The 21,140-nt window shown below is 43.9% G+C and overlaps 1 protein-coding gene across 4 annotated transcripts in view; it reads right to left on the bottom strand.

The window, feature by feature from the left end:
• ECA3 (endoplasmic reticulum-type calcium-transporting ATPase 3) overlaps positions 1-21,140 on the bottom strand; it is a 193,159-nt gene that overhangs the window by 117,123 nt on the left and 54,896 nt on the right. For all 4 annotated transcript variants that reach the window (XM_087697630.1, XM_087697631.1, XM_087697627.1 and 1 more), the window contains exons 10-12: positions 18,429-18,514; positions 13,643-13,744; positions 12,498-12,551 (exon numbers count right to left, since the gene is read on the bottom strand). In XM_087697630.1, the coding sequence (XP_087553756.1) occupies positions 12,498-12,551; positions 13,643-13,744; positions 18,429-18,514 (242 nt within the window). The remainder of the gene's footprint in view (positions 1-12,497; positions 12,552-13,642; positions 13,745-18,428; positions 18,515-21,140) is intronic.

Raw genomic sequence — 21,140 nt, 5'->3', positions numbered from 1 at the left:
AACCGCGACCATGTAGTTGTATACTGCGCAGAATGAAAAGTAAACCCTGTAGAAGAAGGGTGTAGCCATGACCAGAGATCTTGCTTAAGTACGGCAAGAGCAAACGCATTCCACGCACGGCTTTCCGGAGCATCCGTCACCAAATGCTCTGATGTGGACTGTGAAGGATCAACACACACATTAAAATCCCCCATCAAAAAACCCCGTCTGCCAAGTGACAAGGAGGTCTGTAAAGTATTCCAAAGATCCCGGCAGGATAAAGGGTCATTTGGAGCATAGAGCCCAAGTAACCATAAGATCTCTCCTTCAAATAAAACTTCAATCACCACAAAACGACCATGTACATCATTTTTAATAAGAACAGGCTGATATTTCTCATGTACAATCATAAGCACACCAGAATAATGCATGGCATGTGTCCCTGCATAAAACAAGCGAAACCCATGGCAATCCACAACTTTTCCTGCTTCACCGTGACTCTTGTGCTCAACAGCGCACAAGACATCCCACTGATTCTCATGCAATAAACTCCACATGGCATGTTACTTATTGCGAGAACAAATGCCTCCCACATTCCACGTGGCTATCTTCATGTGTATTCAAAAAAGAAAATCAGGAACGAGGCAAAGCTTGCCTCGATTTAACCTTTTCTGCTAGAATGTCAAGGACTCCCTCATCCAAAAAATCAGCTAACACGGCAAAAGAGTTTTGACAACCAGATTTAGAGGTAGACGGTGTATCCACTGTCTTGGGGATGGAACGGGAATAACGACGATCCCATGGGGTAATCACCTTACCTCTAGCATCAAAAGCCAACTTAGCAGGTGGGCCCTTCGGACCATCGGTATATACTTTCCTAGTGGGCTGATTGCGAGGAGCAGAAGAAACCATAGCATGAGTAGTGTGCTCTAAAGACAACATGTATATCATGCGCATATAAGTACGTAAGGAATCTTGTGAAGCATTAGGCATAGTATCCGCCATGCCAGCATCAAACATTTTACCTTTTTTGGCACGTAAATCTACCCAGTCATTGTCACGGAAATCCAAACCCGAAACACGTTGTTTGCCTTTATCCAAAACTTTAGGTGGTTGGGTCGCATCCTGCGACGGAGCATCAAGCACCACATCTTCCATGGGAGGCAAAACATGCTCAGCATCTGAAGTCGGTTGCTTCGCTGGACATTCAGCAATAAAATGCCCCAATTTTCCACACGAAAAACAATGCCTTGCAAAGTTACCCCATTTCAAACGAAAGTGCAAAGGATACATGCTAGAGCAATAAAGACATAACCAAGCAGGTATTTTTCAAGCAGTGTCCCATAACATACACAAACGGTTACGATTCGTGGCCCTTAGGCTCGGGGGAACCAAAACAGTGCCCACAACGGCCATGGCATCCTTTAAGAGTGGCCAATAGACAGCCGGACAGTTTTCCACTTCAACCCACACCGGGCATTAGCGTTGAAGCATGCGCTGAAAATCTGCATTTGGGCGCCATGGCACAACATGGACCAAACGGCGATCAAAGAACAATGGCAGTTTAGTCAACAAATCGGCACGATGCTTCTTGGATTTCAACAGCACCTCATAAAAGCCTCGGGGCCCAACAAAAATCTCTTCAACACACTCCCCTTTTAGTAGTTTTTGCAGCCACTGGCGAATATAGGAAAGCACTGGGATCGTACCAGTGAAGAAGAGTATAAGAGCACGTTCATAAAACACTGCAAATGAGCGCAAAACATTTTTAGGATCCAAAGTGGCTTCCAGAACATCTTCAGTTTTAGAGTCAAAAAACGCTTCATGATTATGTTGAACATAATCACCAAGCAGAGTGTTGGCAAACTCCAACAAATGCTCCCAGTCAACATCCTGAGAATCCACAGAATCAGACGCAACGTGAGCATAAGAACGTTCATGATGATCCATTGTATCTTCCAAAGTATGCTTGGTGCGTTTGCCCGCAGGCTGAAAGTCAGGACCGCATGGCATCTCCTCTGTGCAAGGAACCATATTCTTTGGTTCCTCTGTTTCAGAATCCGGACCAAGGGCTACCATCGTTTGGTCAAAAGCCAACTTAGCAGGTGGGCCCTTTGGACCATCCATATATACTTTCCTAGTGGGCTGATTGCGAGGAGCAGAAGAAACCATAGCATGAGTAGTGTGCTCTAAAGACAACATGTATTTCCTGCGCATATAAGTACGTAAGGAATCTTGTGAAGCATTAGGCACAGTATCCGTCATGCCAACATCAAACCTTTTACCTTTTTTGGCACGTACATCTACCCAGCCATTGTCACGGGAATCCAAACCCGAAACACGTTGTTTGCCTTTATCCAAAACTTTAGGTGGCTGCGTCGCATCCTGCGACGGAGCATCAAGCACCACATCTTCCATGGGAGGCAAAACATGCTCAGCATCCGAAGTCGGTTGCTTCGCTGGACATTTGGCCATAAAATGCCCCAATTTTCCCCATGGGATCGTCGTTATCCCCATTCCATCCCCAAGGCAGTGGATACACCGTCTACCTCTAAATCTGGTCGTCAAAACTCTTTTGCCGTGTTAGCTGATTTTTTGAATGAGGGAGTCCTTGACATTCTAGCAGAAAAGGTTAAATCGAGGAAAGCTTTGCCTCGTTCCTAATTTTCTTTTTTGAATACACATGAAGATAGCCACGTGGAATGTACAAGGCATTTGTTCTCGCAATAAGTAACATGCCATGTGGAGTTTATTGCATGAGAATCAGTGGGATGTCTTGTGTGTTGTTGACTACAAGAGTCACGGTGAAGTAGGAAAAGTTGTGGATTGCCATGGGTTTCGCTTGTTTTATGCAGGGACACATGCCATGCATTATTCTAGTATGCTTATGATTCTACATAAGAAATATCAGCCTCTTCTTATTAAAAATGATGTACATGGTCGTTTTGAGGTGATTGAAGTTTTATTTGAAGGAGAGATCTTATGGTTACTTGGGCTCTATGCTCCAAATGACCCTTTATCCCGCCGGGATCTTTGGAATACTTTACAGACCTCCTTGTCACTTGGCAGACGGGGTTTTTCGATGGGGGATTTTAATATGTGTGTTGATCCTTCATAGTCCACATCAGAGCATTCGGTGATGGATGCTCCGGAAAGCCGTGTGTGGAATGTGTTTGCTCTTGCCGTACTTAAGCAAGATCTCTGGTCATGGCTACACCCTTCTTCTACAAGGTTTACTTTTCATTCTGCGCAGTATACAACTACATGGTCGCGGTTGGACCGCATGTACATCGTGCAGGATGATGCTTTTCTTCCTGAGATGCTGGAAATGAAAGTGTTGCAGCAATATGCCTTGTCGGACCATTTTCCTCTACATCTTGAGATGCTTCTACAACCCATTGCACCTTTTAAGCAATTTCTGGATAGACTCCCTTTTCGTTTCAACTCATCTTATTTGAAGCATTCAATCTTTCAGGGTTATATGCAGCAATTGATTGATAGATTTTTATTGGACTTCTCCTCTGAGGGCAATGCTTCTTTTGAACGATTGCTCTCTAATATGCAGCGGGTTGTTCGGCAGTATGGTATCCATCATGCCTCTCTTTGTCAGCGGCGTCGACAAGCAGCGGAGGAATTACTGGCTTTGGTTCATTCTCTGCTGGTGGAGACTCCAGATGATGTATTTCTGCTGCCATTGGCTATACGTTTGGCTGATCTTATTAAAGAGTTTCAATTGAAATCTTATCAGCAGGCCAAATTGCAAAATTTGACAAAGAATTTGCAAGATAGTGCTTGTCAAACTCATAAGTTCTTTCGAGCTCTCCATGCATCTCCTGCTCGAGAGAATATGACTAGACTCTAGGATGCAGAAGGTCAAATGCTCATTGATCCTCAAACTATTGTGAAGATGTGAAGGAATTATTTTCTAGACCTTCTTGCTTCTACTCCTTCACCTTCTGACCAAACTACTCATACCCGCTCAGTTTTCTATGATTTGGTCCACAAGCAGGTTCCATATGACATGCAAACTACTTTGGAAACAAATATTCGTAAGACGGAGGTTATGGATGTTTTGTTACACTTGCCCAAGGATAAAAGTCCCGGTTGGGATGGTCTCACCAATGAATTCTTTGAGGTTTTTGCTACTCGACTGGTGAAACCATTGACGGCTATGTTTCAGCAGGTTTGGGAAACGGGGTTCATGCCTTCCTCGTGGAAAGAAGTACTTATCAAACTGCTTTCAAAAGTTCCTTTACCGTCTATGTTGAAACATTGGCGACCAATTTCTTTGATGGGTTTTATGTATAAAATCTTTTCCAAAGTGATCGCGAATCGGCTCCATAAGCATCTTCCTGCCAATGTGCATCCTCTTCAATATGGTTTCATTAAGGGCCGAAACATTCTGCATAATGTCTTAAATGTGCAAATGGCTATTGACTGTGCAAGGCACTCTAATTAGGAGGTGGTATTGATTCAATTGGACCTAGAAAAGGCTTTTGATTATTTAGACTGGTCTTTCATTGCAGAACTTGTGTCTACTATGGGCTTTGGTACTATGAGCCATTTGTCCTTGCACGCTCTGAGAGACAAGGTTGCCCGTTCAGTCCTCTCTTTTTGCCCTTGCGACTCATCCGATTCTTTCGATGTTATCTCATATGGCAGCTTCTACTCAGTTGGCTGGATTCTCTCTTCCTTTTGGACAGCACTTCATTAGTCAATCCTTGGCTGATGACAGATTTATGATTTTGCATGCGGACAAGGATAATCTTCGCAAAGCATTAGATGTTTGGACTCTCTTTGGTCATGCTTCTAGTCTTCATATCAATGCTTTGAAATCAGCCATTCTCAATTGCACAGAGTCAGATTTGCAGTCATTGGGCTGGCAGGGAATGGTTGTTCCCCGTGGTTCCATTGTCAGCCATCTTGGGTACCCATTGGGTGTTGATGTTCGGCCAAAGCAACTACTAGAGTGGATTTCACAGAAACTGGCAGCTAAGTTTCTGTATTGGAAGTCACAGGCTTGGCCCTTCCATGTTCGCCTCAAAGTGGCTCAGACAATTATATGGCCAATGCTCACATATTTCTTGCCATTGCTGCCTTGGACTACTACTACATTGAATGCTCTTACTCAATACATTCGTTTCTTGTTATGGAAGGAGGACTCCTTGCATGCAGGCATTTCATGGATTTCTTGGTCGCATGCATGTACCCCCAAACGCATGGGTGGTGGGGCTATTTTGGATGCCGAAACTCATATACTGGCACTCCGTTGGTCTCTTTTTCGTGCCATGTGCTTGGATCATCACCCGTGGGTCTTTATAGCTCGTTATTTTCTTGAGGATCACGGGCTTGTGCATGGTAATACCCAAATTCGGAGCTCCTGGCGGCATGTTCTTAATGCAAACTCTCAGTTTTCTAGTCCTTCATCCTCCCTGCTTGCTCATTTGGTATGTTCCTGGAAATTGGTTCTCCAGAAGGCTCAGTGGCATCCAGCGGAGGACCGCTCAGCTACTAACTCTTTTCAACTGGAATTGTTGGCAGCCTCGCGATTACTTTCTTGGGAAGGCAAACATGAGCTCAGACCAAAATTGAACCGCATGGCACGTTTGGGCTTGACTTCAATTGCAGATGCCACCCTTGCCAGTTTGAATGTGTTGATATCGTTTCGTACAGCCAGGAGGCTTTTCAGGATCCCTCGTGGATACCGTGATTTATGGGGACAGCTTTTGATGGTGCTCCAGAGCAGACAACCCTTTCCTGCCCTTGCTTCGGATCATCCCTGGCAGGACTGGGACCTTGCAAGCCGGCTGAATTTGGAAAAGGCCTCAGCTAACCAAGTGTATCATCTTCTGATTAAAGATCATCAATGGCTGGTTACTAAAGCTACTACTGTATGGGGATTGCGTGAATCTCAGTCATGGTGGAAGGTAACTCTCTCTCTCTCTCTCTCTCTCTCTCTCTCTCTCTCTCTCTTTGACAGCCTACCCCCCTTTCAGTACTCCCTTGATGCACCATCTCTAATCTTGAGGTGCTTAGAGATTGGCAGGGTTATCAAGATGGAGCAATAGACATGGCTCTCTACTCCATCCACACATTTCCAGCACCTGTTCCAATGTGTCGCCTGGCTACCAAGCACTGCATCAATATCTGCCTATGTGTCACTTGCTTTTCTCCCTGCTTGCATGTCACAGTCTGTCTACTACATCTGCAAGCACAACCTACTATCTCAGCACAACACACTGGACCCAACTCCAAGAGTTAATCTTCAAGGGCTTGTTCACGCACAGCCTCCTCCTAAGCACACATTTCAGCTGTTTCATATCAGACATCAAATCTCACCCAATTTTCTTGCAAAAATTTGGGCCTTTTTGTCACAACCCCTAAATTTCACCGAAAACTTTGGGGATTTACAGTTTTGTGCAAAAAAATTTAAAACTTCTTGACAGAAAATTGGGATTTCGCTTTTGAGCAACAATTTCACCAAATTCACATCAAGAAAACATTGTTGGGTCAATGCTCAACTGCACACATACACTCTCTCATAGCGAACAATGAATAGGAGAGAGAGGAAGAGATTGTTGGAAGGTCACATCCACTAATTGGAGAATGATAGAATGAAAGTACAATCCTAAGGTACTATAGCACCACACCCAAAGTGGGTAAAAAGTGATCATGGATAAGGGCATGCTCACACCAAAACAACAAAGGAACATGACAAGTATAACACCCTGCCATTTTGTATGGCCAACTATACATGACCACACCTTATTAGACTTTTCAATAACACATCTTTTGTCCTCTATCGTATTATGGTACAATACATTTGTTGAAAGCTGCATGAAATCATCAAGGCAAGGGAAACTCCAATCTCGCCAAGGATAAGAGTCCTAAAAATCAGAAAGATGAATATGCACTCCCCTTTACCAAAGCCTGTTGAGTTGGGAAGGAACCACAAAAGTGCACACTCATAGTCGGGTTTCGAGATGGATGGAGAGGATGACCTTCATGAAGAAAAAGGCCGTATTACGTGGACTCCAAGGGGATCCCATCTACTTGGACGATGACCTTACCAAGATACAACTGGAGCAAAGGCCTGTGAGTATGCCCAAAATAATCAAAGTTGAAGGTAGTCTATAGGGATGGCCAAGTCATCATTGATGGCAAGGCCATTGAATAGGGACGTGTGGCCTATGAGATAGACACCTCACAAATACAGATGACAATATGGAACTATGATGGCTCACTATGGGCACACCCATAGAGGATGGAGGAGCTGATGGAGAACCATGAGTTGATTCTAGTCACAAAGACACACCAGAGTCTTGAGAGGGGACTGCTTAGAGTACACGAATATGTTTGGGAGTTCACACACAACAAGAGTTGCATGAGACATCAAGGTACCACCCAAGGATTAGGAGTGGCAGTGTTGATCAAACAAGAGCTCCAGGACAGAGTTTCCATCATGACACGAGAACCTAACATGCAATACATGTGGATTAGAGTGGAGATCTCTCATGACCTCGTGCTATACATTGCCATCTGCTACTTTCCACCGCATGGATCAAGATAGGCGACCAACAAGCCCCAGAAACAAAAGAGAGAGGAAGCTGGAGGAGGAGAGTTTCCTTTTACATACCTCTTGAAGAGATTGTACAATACTCCGGACTCCAAGAGATTCTCTTGGTAGAAGACTTTAACACCAGGATACAGAGCGAACAATATGCCACATAAATTTGAGAATCCATTGCAGGTGATGGATGTAAAGAAGACAAGCACCGACAAGGTATCAATTGATACTAGGGGACATGGTGTTGAGAAACCATATCATTTAGTACCATTTTCCCACTCCATTTCTAATTTTGGTTTCCATTTACAGCCTCAAAAAAGGTTTTGCGGACACCTTTCGAGAGAGGGAGAGACTTCAATGAGCGACAATCTAGACAGTCTAGAGAATATGTCTATATATACAACAATGACTCCACCCATTCACCCATAGCAGCCAGAAACTTTAGAAAAGTTTAGAAACGAAACATCAGAAACGTGTTTCATAAGTTTCTTTCAAGAGGGGGTAAAATTAGAAATGCGGGTTTTTTTATTTAGGGATTTTTAATAGTTTTGACTGGGGAAAGAGGTTCTAAACCTCTATAGAACTCTCTCTTAAACAAAGAATGGCTAATTGAGCTTGACTAATAATAGAGTCAATTGAGAATAATAAATTATACGTTACATATCCATGATGACTTGTCACTTAAGTCAAAGTTAGTCTAAGCTATACTATGGTTTAGAACTCAAACACTATGATTCATACATATCATACAAAGAAAATTGAAATTAACATGTAAATAGCCTATCTATAATATGGACTCAGTCAAGTTGCAACATCATGATTCTCATTTCAAAAACAAACTAACAAAATATCAAAATCGAGAATGAATCGTAATATATCATAAATAACTCATAAATGAGGCTAAAGTTGTATAATATTCAAATCTCAAGAAAAGAATAGATACTAGATTGACAAAGTCCAATAACTAAACAAAATCACAAAAAAACCAGTCTCTTATCCAAAATCTTGAGCCCTCACGAGTCATTACGCATCATCATCATCATTGTAACATTGCCCAATAGTTGTTGTCAAAAAAACCATGTTTCGAGTTCCAACTCACCAAAAAAATTAAAAAAAATAAAAGCACTCAAGTTTTTTACTCTCAAAAACGTTTCGTACTTTAAGAAACATTTGGTAAGTTTCAAACTCAAAGAAACGCATTTCTTAGCTGCTATGCATTCACCCATCCCACATTCATTCCTTCCGATGTTCTGTCACTCTCTTCATCTCCACTACTGCTCACACCCCACCCGAAGCATATTCTAGTTCGTGGTCTCCATCACTCCTTCCACTAGACACCCTATCTTCCACGCCTTCTAGGGTGCATTTTTGGCTGCAAATTCTCTTCCTCCACCTGGCGACTATCATCTCCATTTGGCATTAGCAACGACACCTATGTTTTTGCTGCTAGATCACCTCTCTCTACCTAGCAAAAGTGCTCTCCACTTGGTGTCAACATCTCACACTTTGTTTCGCACTTGGACACTTCCTTCGCACCGACGACAACTCCAACAAGCACTTGTTGCCTCAAATACATCACTCCATTGTATCAACTTTGTTCACTTAGCATGATTTAGTGCTTCATCATCTTCTTCTTGTGTGTTTTCTGAGTTTCTCTTCTCTCTTAGTGTTTGCCACACACACTGTATTTCCTCGCAAACCCTACTATCTCTCTGGTTTGCTTTCACAAAAATCATTTCTTGACATGGTATCAAAGCATGCTTGTTTCTTGACAAATAGTACTCACTATGGCTAGCACCTCCTAGAGCTAGGGTCACGGCACCATCTCATTATGTACAACAGGATGAAAAAGTGGCTCAAATCCAAAGCACTAACTTGCTTCCAGCCCATTGGCTCTAGCACCATGGATTATGTACTAGATTCCATTGAAACGATGGAACTAATTAGATCCTTCACCATCCTCCCTTGCCCTTTCAAAGCAAATCATACCTATTTGTCCCTCACCATATCCGCCTTCCAATGCCCAGAAATGAGAGCTCTTGTCCACACCGAACCTACCACTTTCTATTTCATGCACAAGCTAGCTACATATACAACCATCACGTCTATGATGGTCTTATACAATTCAAGCATACTACCTACCTAAGCACACTCACCTCCATCCTACACTCAACGCTCTCCAAAGCTTCCCACACTCCACACACACTAGCAAACTCACAAGACCTAGGACCGTGCCCTAGAACAAATGGTATGATGACAAGTACAGCAAACTATAGAAAGACCTCTAGACCCAAAGAGGACTAGGGTCTATTACAAAGAGGGAGGCCTGCAAGCAGATGAGGACCCTGACTTGCCATAAGTAATAGGCACTGAGTGGGCACAGTATCGGGATCTATACCATTTATTCATGAGTAGAGATGTAACCACAACATGGTGCAAACTCCGGGAGCCACACCGCCCCCCACAGGCCACACCCATCAATGACCTAGAGACATGGCACTCTTATGCAAAGAAACTATATGATGTACCACACCAAACACCGATTTCTCACCCCATCGAAACCTCACACTACCACATCCACCTTCTTCGCACATGATAAGGTGAGGAGAGCGATAGTGCACCTACAATATGCACAATCCACGGATCACACAAGTATACAAGGTGAGCACGTCATTTATGCAGTGGACATTTTGGCTCCTCTTCTTGCTTTAATATTCAAGAAGAGGGTTCTAGCAAAAGGTTTCCCAGATGCGCGGACCACACATACCATTGTCCCTATCCATAAGTCTAGAAATTCCTAAGATCCTAGTAGTTACAGCATCATCATGGTGGGCCACACATTGGCTAAGATATATGGATCAATGATGGAGGCGGAGCTTGACACATATGTAGAGAGAGGGAGATTGAGGCAACAAGACAGGCTGGATTCGATGTGGATTCTCTACACTTGACCACATCTTCATCTTGAGGGTCATGATTGAGCACACAAAAGTGAGGAAGAAGAAACTCCATTGCTACTTTGTGGATTTCCACATAGCCTTTGATACAATTCCACGAGATAGATTACTACAAAGGCTACAAACATTGAGGGCTCTATTGGACATGATCTGGGGTATCTATGCACTGCACAAGAGGGTGGTTGGCCAAGTGAGATGCCCAAAAGACTTTCAGACATGGTCACTAGCACCATTGGAGTGAAATAGGGATGTCTCCCCTCCCCTACACTCTATTATGCTTTACGTTGATGATATTGTTCTAGTCTATAACTCATAGAAGGGTCTATAGCCGCCCTTCATGACTTTTGCACACAGCATGGATTGACAACTAATCTTGGAAAAAGCAAGATTCCAATCTTCCACACATCAGCCCTAGTGAGGAGGAGATCAATCTTCACCCTAGGAGCAAGATAGATGGAAGTTGTGGGCTCGTATGTCTGCCTAGGGGTCACATTCACTACATCAGCCAAGAGATTCACCATGGCACAAGCATCCATAGACCAACTCACAAGAGGACACACAGCATTGGCCATGGGGAGACAATAACACCAGCCACACTTCCAGGAGCCCAGCACACAGAGGTGGCTATTTGACACATTGGTCACATCAACCATGATGTATGGTGCACCTATTTGGACCCCGGTCCTAGCTACATACCTACGGACCCAAATTGAGAGACCAAAGGTCATCATACTCTCACAAATGATCCGCAGCAAACCATCAGTACCACATGAGATCATTAGTGCCGAGTTTTTTGCAACCCACCATGTTAATGGATGCCCTTTTCAAACCATCAACTTCATACACAAAGTGACATGCATCCAAATAGACTACCTACGAGAGCCTTTGAGGCCTCTCGACAGCTAGCTCAAGCAGGGCTTGAGACTTCATGGTATGCACAAGTTGAGCAATGGCTCACAAGATATGGGATCGACATGGGCCACCTCCCCCCCTTTCAATATGACCTCAACTCCCCCTTCACACACCTTTCCCACACTGAGAGGAACTTGGTCATGCAATAGGACCTTCACTAGCAGTACATACAGCACACATGGATTTCACCTCAGCAGCCTCTTCCACTGAACATGTAGCACTATAGGGATCACTTTATGAGGACTACAAGGGATGGTTTCATCATGAGACCTGGATACCTAGATGTATACATGCCACATAAGATGCAAGTAGCCATTGATTGGCCAACTCCCGATATCCTCTCACCAGCTGGAGATTGAGACTAGGAGGGCAGCCCACATCCCAAAGCTGAGCGGATCTGTAAACTATGCCAGGAGGATGTGGAGAGCAAGGAGCACTACATCTGCATATACACAGCCTATAGCAATGTCCGAGCTAGATAACCCACAGTACTTTGTGGGTGTGTGGGCGTGTGTGTGCATGTGTATGCACGTGCGTGTGCATGTGTTGGAGGGAAGGGTGGGTGGGTGGGTGGGTGCGTGTGCGTGTGCGTGTGCGCGTGCGTGCGTGCGTGCGTGCGTGCGTGTGTGCGTGTGTGTGTGTGTGTGTGTGTGTAAGGAGGTGAGACAAAGGCTGCCACCATCAATCTGTCCAGGCCATCATTACAAGTTTCAGAAGACACTTGGCTCACCACCTTGTTGAGGACAACATATTCAACATGCTTCAGAGACCCATGAGGTAACCAGAATTTATAACTGCACAGTCATGTACTTACAAACAGAATTATCAGCAGAAAAATAGTATTCTTGGAACTCCAACCAGCTAATATGAGCACATGACAGTATGGCACCAGCTTACAAGAATCAAATAAAAATGGCACGTCATAATTGCACACATGAAGTAAAACTTAAACCTTGTTTGCATGAGCACACAATTTCAAAAAGCAAATTACTTGTATGTACTACTTTGTTCCATGCATAAAGAGGGATAAGCAATCATGCATGGCATCTAGGAACCTTCAGTGTATAAAAGTGTTATCTAACCTTGGATAAGAATGCCCCAAACTCATCCAGCTTCTTTTTAAGTGGACTCGTCTCCTGGAGTAAACATATTGATAGAGGCAGTTAGCATGCAACCAAAGTACGTGTTAAGATAGCAAATTGCTCCAGTTCAAGGAAAGTAACATCAAGAATCGACTCTCTGTATGGACTCTCTCCAGAATAATGGTAAAGGCAAAATCATTAAGCCTTCTCTAAGTCACTAATATGAGATGAGATTGGCATCCAGATTTGAAGGTTCTCAGATTTTCAAAATGCATCAAAATTATTCTGCATGATTATTGGATTGAAACACAGGCAACAAATTTGTAATTTTTGAAACTCTCCAAACCTTTGAAAAGTTAAAACGACAGAGTGTGTTCCTGCAATCATGGCATGCTAAAGTAGCCTGCTGTCCAAATGTATGTTTTACAATCAACACACTAGGGTAAAACAGCACTGACACTTCCTTAAATTCCTGCTACACCCTCCTCACAATGCCAATCTACGTATAAGTGCCCAACTCCCAAAGTCTGTCATATAAAGACATGACATGGGAAGGGTAAAATCCAAACGTGTAACCCACTATGGTAGCAATGAGCAGCGAGAATGGTGCACATTCAGTACTGCTCAAATCTCATCCCCATATGCATTACTGTGCAAATGTATTACTGCTCCAATGTTAGCAGAAGCATGAAATGAAAGGTTCATCTTCAAATATCATCCCCATAATGCAACAAGAAAGTCAGCAGAAGTATGAAGCCAAAGGTTCTTTAATGCAAGAGCCATTAAAACCTTGTGAAACATCTGTCCTTGATTGGGTATACTTAACTATGGTATGGTACCTCGGAATACTTAACTATGGTATGTTACCTCGGCTTATCGATTCACAGATTCTTTAGAGCCACACTCTCCACAGAACATCTGGGTTTTTTTACAATCAGAGTTTGGGAAAATATCCTAGGTCCACTTCAAAAGGACCACATTACCAAGGGCAGATACTGAGACGAATGACACTGTAGTCCAAACAGACGGAATTATCCCCATTGAATGAATGCACCATAGTAAACATAACCATCACTTTGCACTTCTAAAATTGCAGAAAAGCAAAAACAAAACTTGTGTTTAAAAAAATAGTCCTGTATTCTCACATTTTCTGTTTCAGAAATGGCATCCCGAATCTTCCCCATCGCAGTCCTAGAACCAATGCCAACAACAACTGCCCTTGCATGCCCAACAGTTACTACAGTGCCCTGCAATAACACAGCCAAAGTGAGATCTCTTTTTTTTTCCAGTGAAGAAGCTTAAATTAAATGAGAATATTTACATCAGGCCTTCTCTCTCTTTTTCTTTTTTTTCGTGAAGGTAATTCTATTAGTTACCAAAACACCAAAACACAATATTCAGGCGTGCAACATGACTACAAGTACAAACAGCCTATATGCATCAATGATGAAGGCCCCTCAAATGGGCAAGAGAGCTCGGCACTCCACAAGCAGAATCAAAACTGAATGCATTACACATAGTGCATATGAGCCAACAGCCCCACGAGCACAAGAAATGGAAAAGAACTTTCATATCTGGATGCACAGGATCTGAGAAAAAAACCCGGTCCTTTGGAGACATTGACAATAGATAGCAAGGGCAAAAAACCAAGGGCCAAGAGAGCAGCCTTGTCAGACCAACCTCGCCAAGGCAAGTACACTTACTCCATCTCAGAAATAGCAGTTTAGCTTTTCCTGCAACAACCATAAAGTTTATGACAGTTGCATCCTTATCCCCAAGAGCTGAGTAGTGCCACCGTTCAACGTGGCACACAAAGAGGCAATGCTGCTAATAGTGTATATCAGCTGAGACATATGTAGCCCAAAACCCATGGTTTACATTAGCTCTGCCAAGAACGACCATTCCAAGTAATCAAGGGCCTTCTCCACATCTAACTAGACAAGAACAACCTTTTGGTTGGAGTGCTGTGTATAATCACTGCCCATCTGCACATTTAGTATAATGTGCAAAATATTCCCATCCTTAATGAACCTATATTGAATGGAAGGAAGGTGCTCATGAAGACGATTAGCTAAGGCCTTTGAGAATATCTTGGACATAGAACCCATCGAGGAAATCGATCGCCAATGTTTTAGTATTAAAGGGGATTTGGGGATCGACTTGATAACCCCTTCTTTCCAAGATATAGGCCTTAGTCTAGTAGCCCAAACCTCCTAACACATAGCAAAGAACTTTGCTAAAGGAGCAGCATAAGTCTCAAAAAAATCATTCATGAGGCCATCCCAACCAAAACTTTTATCCTTGGGTAGGTTTAACAAGACATCCACAACCTCATCCTAACAAATATCCTCCTCTCAAACAGCATGAATATCTGGGGTGACTTGATCCTTGGTCGAAGCAAAAAATATTGAACGCACATGGACCATCTGATCCGAATGAGCCTATCTTGAATCAAGGAGATCCCGAAGTATTCTTTGCACATACCAACGATAGAGTCAGGGTCTGTGACGATCTGACCATCAGCAGTCTGCAATCTCACAATGTTTTCCCAAGTAGAGGATGCATATAAACCACAGAAAAATTTATGGCACTGATAGGAGTTATCCTGCACATCCCCAATCAAGACTTTCAGCTCTACTCGCTGATAAGAATGCAGCTGAGAACGCTCAGCACAGCCAACCACATAGATAAGAGAGCCAAGAAATCATCATCTGGAGACTCGGTCAATAAAGAAAGCACTAATGCCAACAATTCCTCTGTAGCATGCATACACTGCCTACAAAGAGAAGCATGGTGAATCCCATATTGTCTAGCAACCCTCTGCACATTTTGTATCAATCGCTCAAAGAGGCACTGCCCACACATGGAAAGTCAAGCAAGTTGTCCCATGTAGCCACTAAAAATCTCATGACTCGAAAAGGAGGAATTGAAATGCAAGGGAAGCCTATCCAGAAATTGTGCAAAAGGAGCAATGGGAAGTGATCAAATAATGCATACTACTGCAATACCCTCATCTTTAGAACCTCTAGCAAGGCAGCATCATCCCTCTCTCTCTCTCTTTTCATAATGGGTAACTACATTGATTACGAAAAAAGTGCAATATATTGAGATTAGAAGGAGCAGGTTAGCTCTAGGCCACCATGTGTAAACCAAATACAGCGGATTCAAGAAGTAAAACAAGATGAGAATGCAAAAGGCACCCTGGGACTAGACAGACACAAAAGAGTTTTGACAGGATTTAGCCGTGTGGACCTTAGCTGCCAATATCTCCAATACACCATCTTCAAAGAAGTCCCCCAGCACCACAAAGGGATTGGGTCTGTGATGTTCAGCCCAAGAGGAGAAAGGCACATCAGCTAGGTGAGAATAAGAACCTGGATATCCACAATGCCAGCAAAAGCCAGCTACGCTAGAGGCTCGCAGCAGGCGCAGGGCAATGATCGAGACAATTGCTGATGTTGCTAGTGCTCTTTTGGGGGGCTACAAGTCCTTGGCAACGGTAAGAACTTGAGCCGTAGGCACATCCAAGGATTTGTCTAAATTGCAGAGGGTGTCCTACGAAGAAGAAGGATCAAGAGACACTGTGGGGACAGAAGCTTTTCTTTGCTTTTCCTTTGTTGCATTGGGCTTCCATCCACCCCTCGGTTGCCAAGTCTGAAGAAGGAGCGGGCTGCTTGCTAACTGTGTTGCTGGGCAAAGTGAAGGGACGTATTCTCATCCCTATCCATGTGCTGATTCACTAATGCAGTCTTGCAATCTAGACATTCACCCATGAATGACCCGTTTGACCAGAAGAGAAACAATGGCTAGCAAAAGTACCCCAGTTGAGCCAGAATCAAAAAGGCTGCATGCTTGTACAATTGAGGTGCAACTGGTTGGGTTGCTTCCTAGCAATATCCCACAGTATGCACAATTAATCTATTATCTAACCAAGAGTTGACATAGTCATCATTGGAAGTGGTGTACCACACCCCTTCTAAGGATACATGGTATAACAGTTATGGTTGCAGGATCCATTATTGGACTATTTCCCCAAGATTTGACACACCATAAATGAAAGCAGATACAAAGAGGTGCATCTCATGATTTGCACAAACATATGAATCATGAGACACAAATCAGAAAGAGATACAAGAATAGGTCAATGTTAAATTATTAGCAGATCAAAATATGCATATACAATAGATATAGATAAAAATCAAGAATGACTTGCTAGCACAAAGGTCACCCAAAATGGACAAGTTGAAAACTGAATGTAGAAAACCATAGACGTATGCAAACTTGAAATCTTGGAATTCAGAGAGGAACTAAACATATTTAAGAAAAAAGAAGTAAATGTGTACAAAGGACTACAAAAGGACAAAGAAGCACCGATAACATGTGAAAGGAAAGTCCACTCGTGGGCAAAAGTGGCAAACATAGCACAAAAGCGGATAGAGGAGGCCATCCCATGGACTAAGGTGGAAAACCAGAAACAAGGGAATATCAATGAACAAAACAAAGATAATGAACACCATTTTTGGAAGAAGAGGCCACGAGACGAGCTAGGGCATTACATGTCCGAGTAGTAGGATGGGAGGAGAATGGCAATCCATGTAAGGATACTAAGACCTTGGCAAACAAAATTGGGCCTTCAGAGATACCTATAGGTAGTGCTTGGAGGGTGGGGAAGTGGACTCTAGGTCAAACATCTTAATTGTTCGCTTTGGGGATGTGGAGAAGAAAAAGGCCTTCCTCTCTATGAGACAAGCCCTTAAAGCTGAGATGTATGCAATTTATTGCCAAAAAACTAGTTTTCGTAGAAAATCCAATGGAACACCTTCAAAGCAATAACTATAAATGTCATATCTGATTGAGGCTCTATCCTCCATATTTTAGAAATTCTAGTCTAGCAAAAGAAAAAGAGAAAGCGATTCACGCAATGTGCATGTCAAATAATATAATTCACGTGTTAAATTTTATGGACGCCCTCTTGGATTCATGTATCCAATTTGATGGAATTGGCAGTCTAATATTTAAGTGGGGCTAGATTAGTTTCTCTACCAGGTCAGCGTATGAATTGATCCTACCTAAAATAATTTGTGTTTGGGTTTCTGAACTAGTACAGCCCTGATTTTAACTCAAATAAGCATAGCTTCTATTTAGCTTAACCATGCTTAGCGTCAGCATTGTCCTAATGATACTACACCTAAGCCTAGGCATTACACTTGGGTTATCTTGCTTCCAGTATAATCAAAGGCAACTCCTTTGATATATCAACTATTAACTCCTGGTACAAAGGGGCTGTGTTTGAAGCATTTGAGAAAGTGATTAAGTGGATGACATGGCCACAAAACCAAGAACTTGAAAGTGTGTTTCTAAACCAGTTTTTCCAGATGTGCACACCCTTGTCAGTGTTTTGAAAGAAATATATGCAGAATAGTTGTGTAGCCATTTCAGGTAGTTTGTCTCGGCAGTACCCAAGAAAAAACCCCTCTCATGTTGTAGACCGTCTCATTCATTAAAACATTAACCATGCCCTTGTATTGGAGTCGAGAACTATTTAAATGTATACATCCCTCTCATGTTGGAGACCCTCCCTACTATAAAGCATCAAGCATCCCCTTGTAATGATTCAAATGACAAAAGCAATGTTTCAAATTGGGGATCAAACTTTTGAAGCTTCTCGCTTGATTTGCACAATTCCCTCTTTCTCATGCACTGCTGATATGTCCCATGTAATATTTACCACAGATGCACTACCCATTGCAAAGCCTGTAATGATACACAAAATTGCAAAACAGAACCTACTCATTGCCCTGACTAGAAGGGAATGAAGAGAAAGAGTATCTGAAAAGAATTTAGATGTAAGTAACATGGTTCCTAACAACATGCTTAGAAATAAAGATAAATGGAAAAACTCAACAGGATGGTCAAATAGCCCAAACTTACAGAAAATAGTATATTGGTTTTGTCTTGATAAACAGCTCTTTTAGTATTTGTAGCCTCCATCATTTTCACAACAGAACAGCTTTCCCCTACCATTTTAGCATCATTAGTTTGATGGTTTTGCTCTTTTAGATAAGTTGCACATAGCAAAAAGTCGAGTGATATGCAGAGTGTCAACAAGTATCAGAAATATGCCAGAAATATGCAAAACATGAGATTAACATTACCGACTTGCCATCACACCAACAAAAGAGAGATTAAACACATGAGAATAAAAGAAATCAAAACACCTGTTTTGCTGCACTAGAAAGGCAAGAGAGTCAACAGATACAAACAGTAGATATTCGAATCATCATACAAAATGTTTCTGGGTTCAGACAGTGCGAACTGCACTTTTATTAGAATCTCATCCAGATAATAGGCAGGTTACAGTGTATTACAATGCTATGTGGTTAGAGGGGGCTAGCCTGCATGGACAAATTTAGGACTGTCAGGTGCACATCTTTGTGGATGATGGCATCTTTCACTATTTTTATGGCTGTTAGTTTGGTTTAAAATTTAAATCATTATTGTTTTCCACACTGAGCACAACATCTGGTTCGTTATCAGATGGGATGGTTCAATGGACGTGCCTGAAGTTTCAAGTGCTCACTGCTATGTTGTGCAACTAGCTAAGGGGACACATCACTGTGGAACACCCAAGGTCCCAATGGGGGTGTGGAACTTGAAATCCAAGGCCTTAAACAATAGCTAACTATTCAGCCGATGGATTTAGATCATTTGTGAATTGTGTCGGGTAGAGAGCGGGATCTATGATTTAGCACTAGATCTTTCTTGTAGTTACTGATACAACACCTTTGACTTTGACAGTGATAGCATGCACAACCAACTCCCTGGCAAGCAAGCATGATGTGGCAAAATCACCATTTATTTGTGTGGCATCATTGCAGGAGTCAGCGGACCCAGTGAATTCAACCCGTTAAAACGAGTCTTATCCAAGGTATTCTTGGCCGTTGCAACAAAAGTGGTAGTGCTCAGATAAGATGGATAGGGTGGGAAGGCAAGGTGAATGGAGTATACTTGGGATGGGGTCCTAGAGTGCCCACAATGCATGCAAGAAGTGTGCACAGTGGATCCAAAGGTGGGCATGGGCTGACTATGCATGAACATGATAACCGCATGAGGAGCCCATGGTGGAGTGATAGGGACACATGGAGCAAAGGATGGGGATCCATGTGTAGGAGTGACCCATGGAAAGTGTGATGACGCACCATAAGCAAAGGATGGAAATCCCTGCATCTCAAGTGTCAAATGAGGTGTGTGACACTAAGGATATGAAAAAAAACTCCCTGCCCATCACGCGCGCCTGCTCTCCCGCCCTCGACTAACTCCTCATGCCCGCCCCGCTTGTCCTCGCCCGTCGCCTGTGGCCCATCCGTGGCCCTGCCTGTGGTCGTCCCCCCCTGCCCGTGCCTGTGCCAAACCCCCCCCCCCCCCCCCCCCCGGGCCTATAGCCGTCACCCCCCCGCCTGCCACTATTGCCCCACCTACAGCTTGCCTGTGCCCCCGCATACAGCCCATCCGCCCCCGCCTATGGCACTATCTCCATCACCTGTGGCCCACCCCCCACCTATGGCACTATCTCCATTGCCTGCGGCCCACCATTTTGAAAACAGTGAATCTCCCCTGCCCCCCCCCCCCCCCCCCGCACCTCCAGCTGCTCCCTCCCCCTGCAGCAAACCCCCCCCCCCCCCCCCCGGTAGCACAGCAACGTGATAGGTAGGTTCCCAACAAAGACACGCAATGGAAACCTCTGGTCAGACGCTGGCGCATTCTGCAAGTGCCCCCAAGTCAAACACTTTGCGCAACATCCTCTCTATGGAACAGCTCTTAGCCGTCCGTGCCACACAGGTGGAGTTGAAAGAAACAACGACCTTTGATCGAGGGCCTAGCTACGGGATAGGCTCCACTCCACGCTATGCACTGGCACAACACAGATCGTGGAGGCAATCCTCATGGGCCGAGGGATCTTCATGGCTTAACTCACCTCTGCGGATGCAACTCGTGAGTTAGTGGAGAGCTCGCCCTATGCCTCCACGAAGGGGGTCATCTATATGGTTCCCTGGTATAGCGGCTTCACAGTGGAGACATTTGCGCTCCACAACAGATTTCTCAAACACCCAATAGCCTTACTTTTCCCCGAACTGGCGGTAGAGTACCACCAGTTAGTGGACTTTGGAGAGCTCTTCGGCGGCACAGTTCTTCCTGCCTCCTTTGCGGATGCAGTGACAGCTGCAGGAGTCCCAAAGGCATGAGCGGCCGTGGAAGACACAAAGAGTATACAAAAGTTCCTGGAGATTGAGGCAGGAGGTCACTCCTTTAGGCAGTAGGTCATTTTGACTGGGCAACCAGGGCAGTGCCTGCACTGCCACAATTTTGGGCATCAGGCACCAGAGTGTACGCGTTTCAGAGCCAAGGTGACTCCACTGATAGGCTCACAGGTGGACGCTGACGGCTTCACACGGGTCCAGAGACGACAGAGATGGAGACGGCAGGGGGGGCCGTAGCCAACTCCTCAGATGCAGCCTCGACAATAGGGAGCAGGAGGGCGAGCAACACCCCCTCGACAAAGCACTCTGCAGCCCAACCCACCCAGCAAGACTGCAATCCCCCACAGCCACCACTCACGCCACAGACTACCTCACCTGAGATCCC

The sequence above is a fragment of the Lygodium microphyllum genome, chromosome 17 (assembly GCF_053477565.2).
Source record: "Lygodium microphyllum isolate KBCC chromosome 17, Lygodium_microphyllum_v1.1.10, whole genome shotgun sequence".
Taxonomy (NCBI): domain Eukaryota; kingdom Viridiplantae; phylum Streptophyta; class Polypodiopsida; order Schizaeales; family Lygodiaceae; genus Lygodium; species Lygodium microphyllum.
Note: the sequence above shows the minus strand (reverse complement) of the source record. Positions and strands in the feature narration are given on the sequence as shown.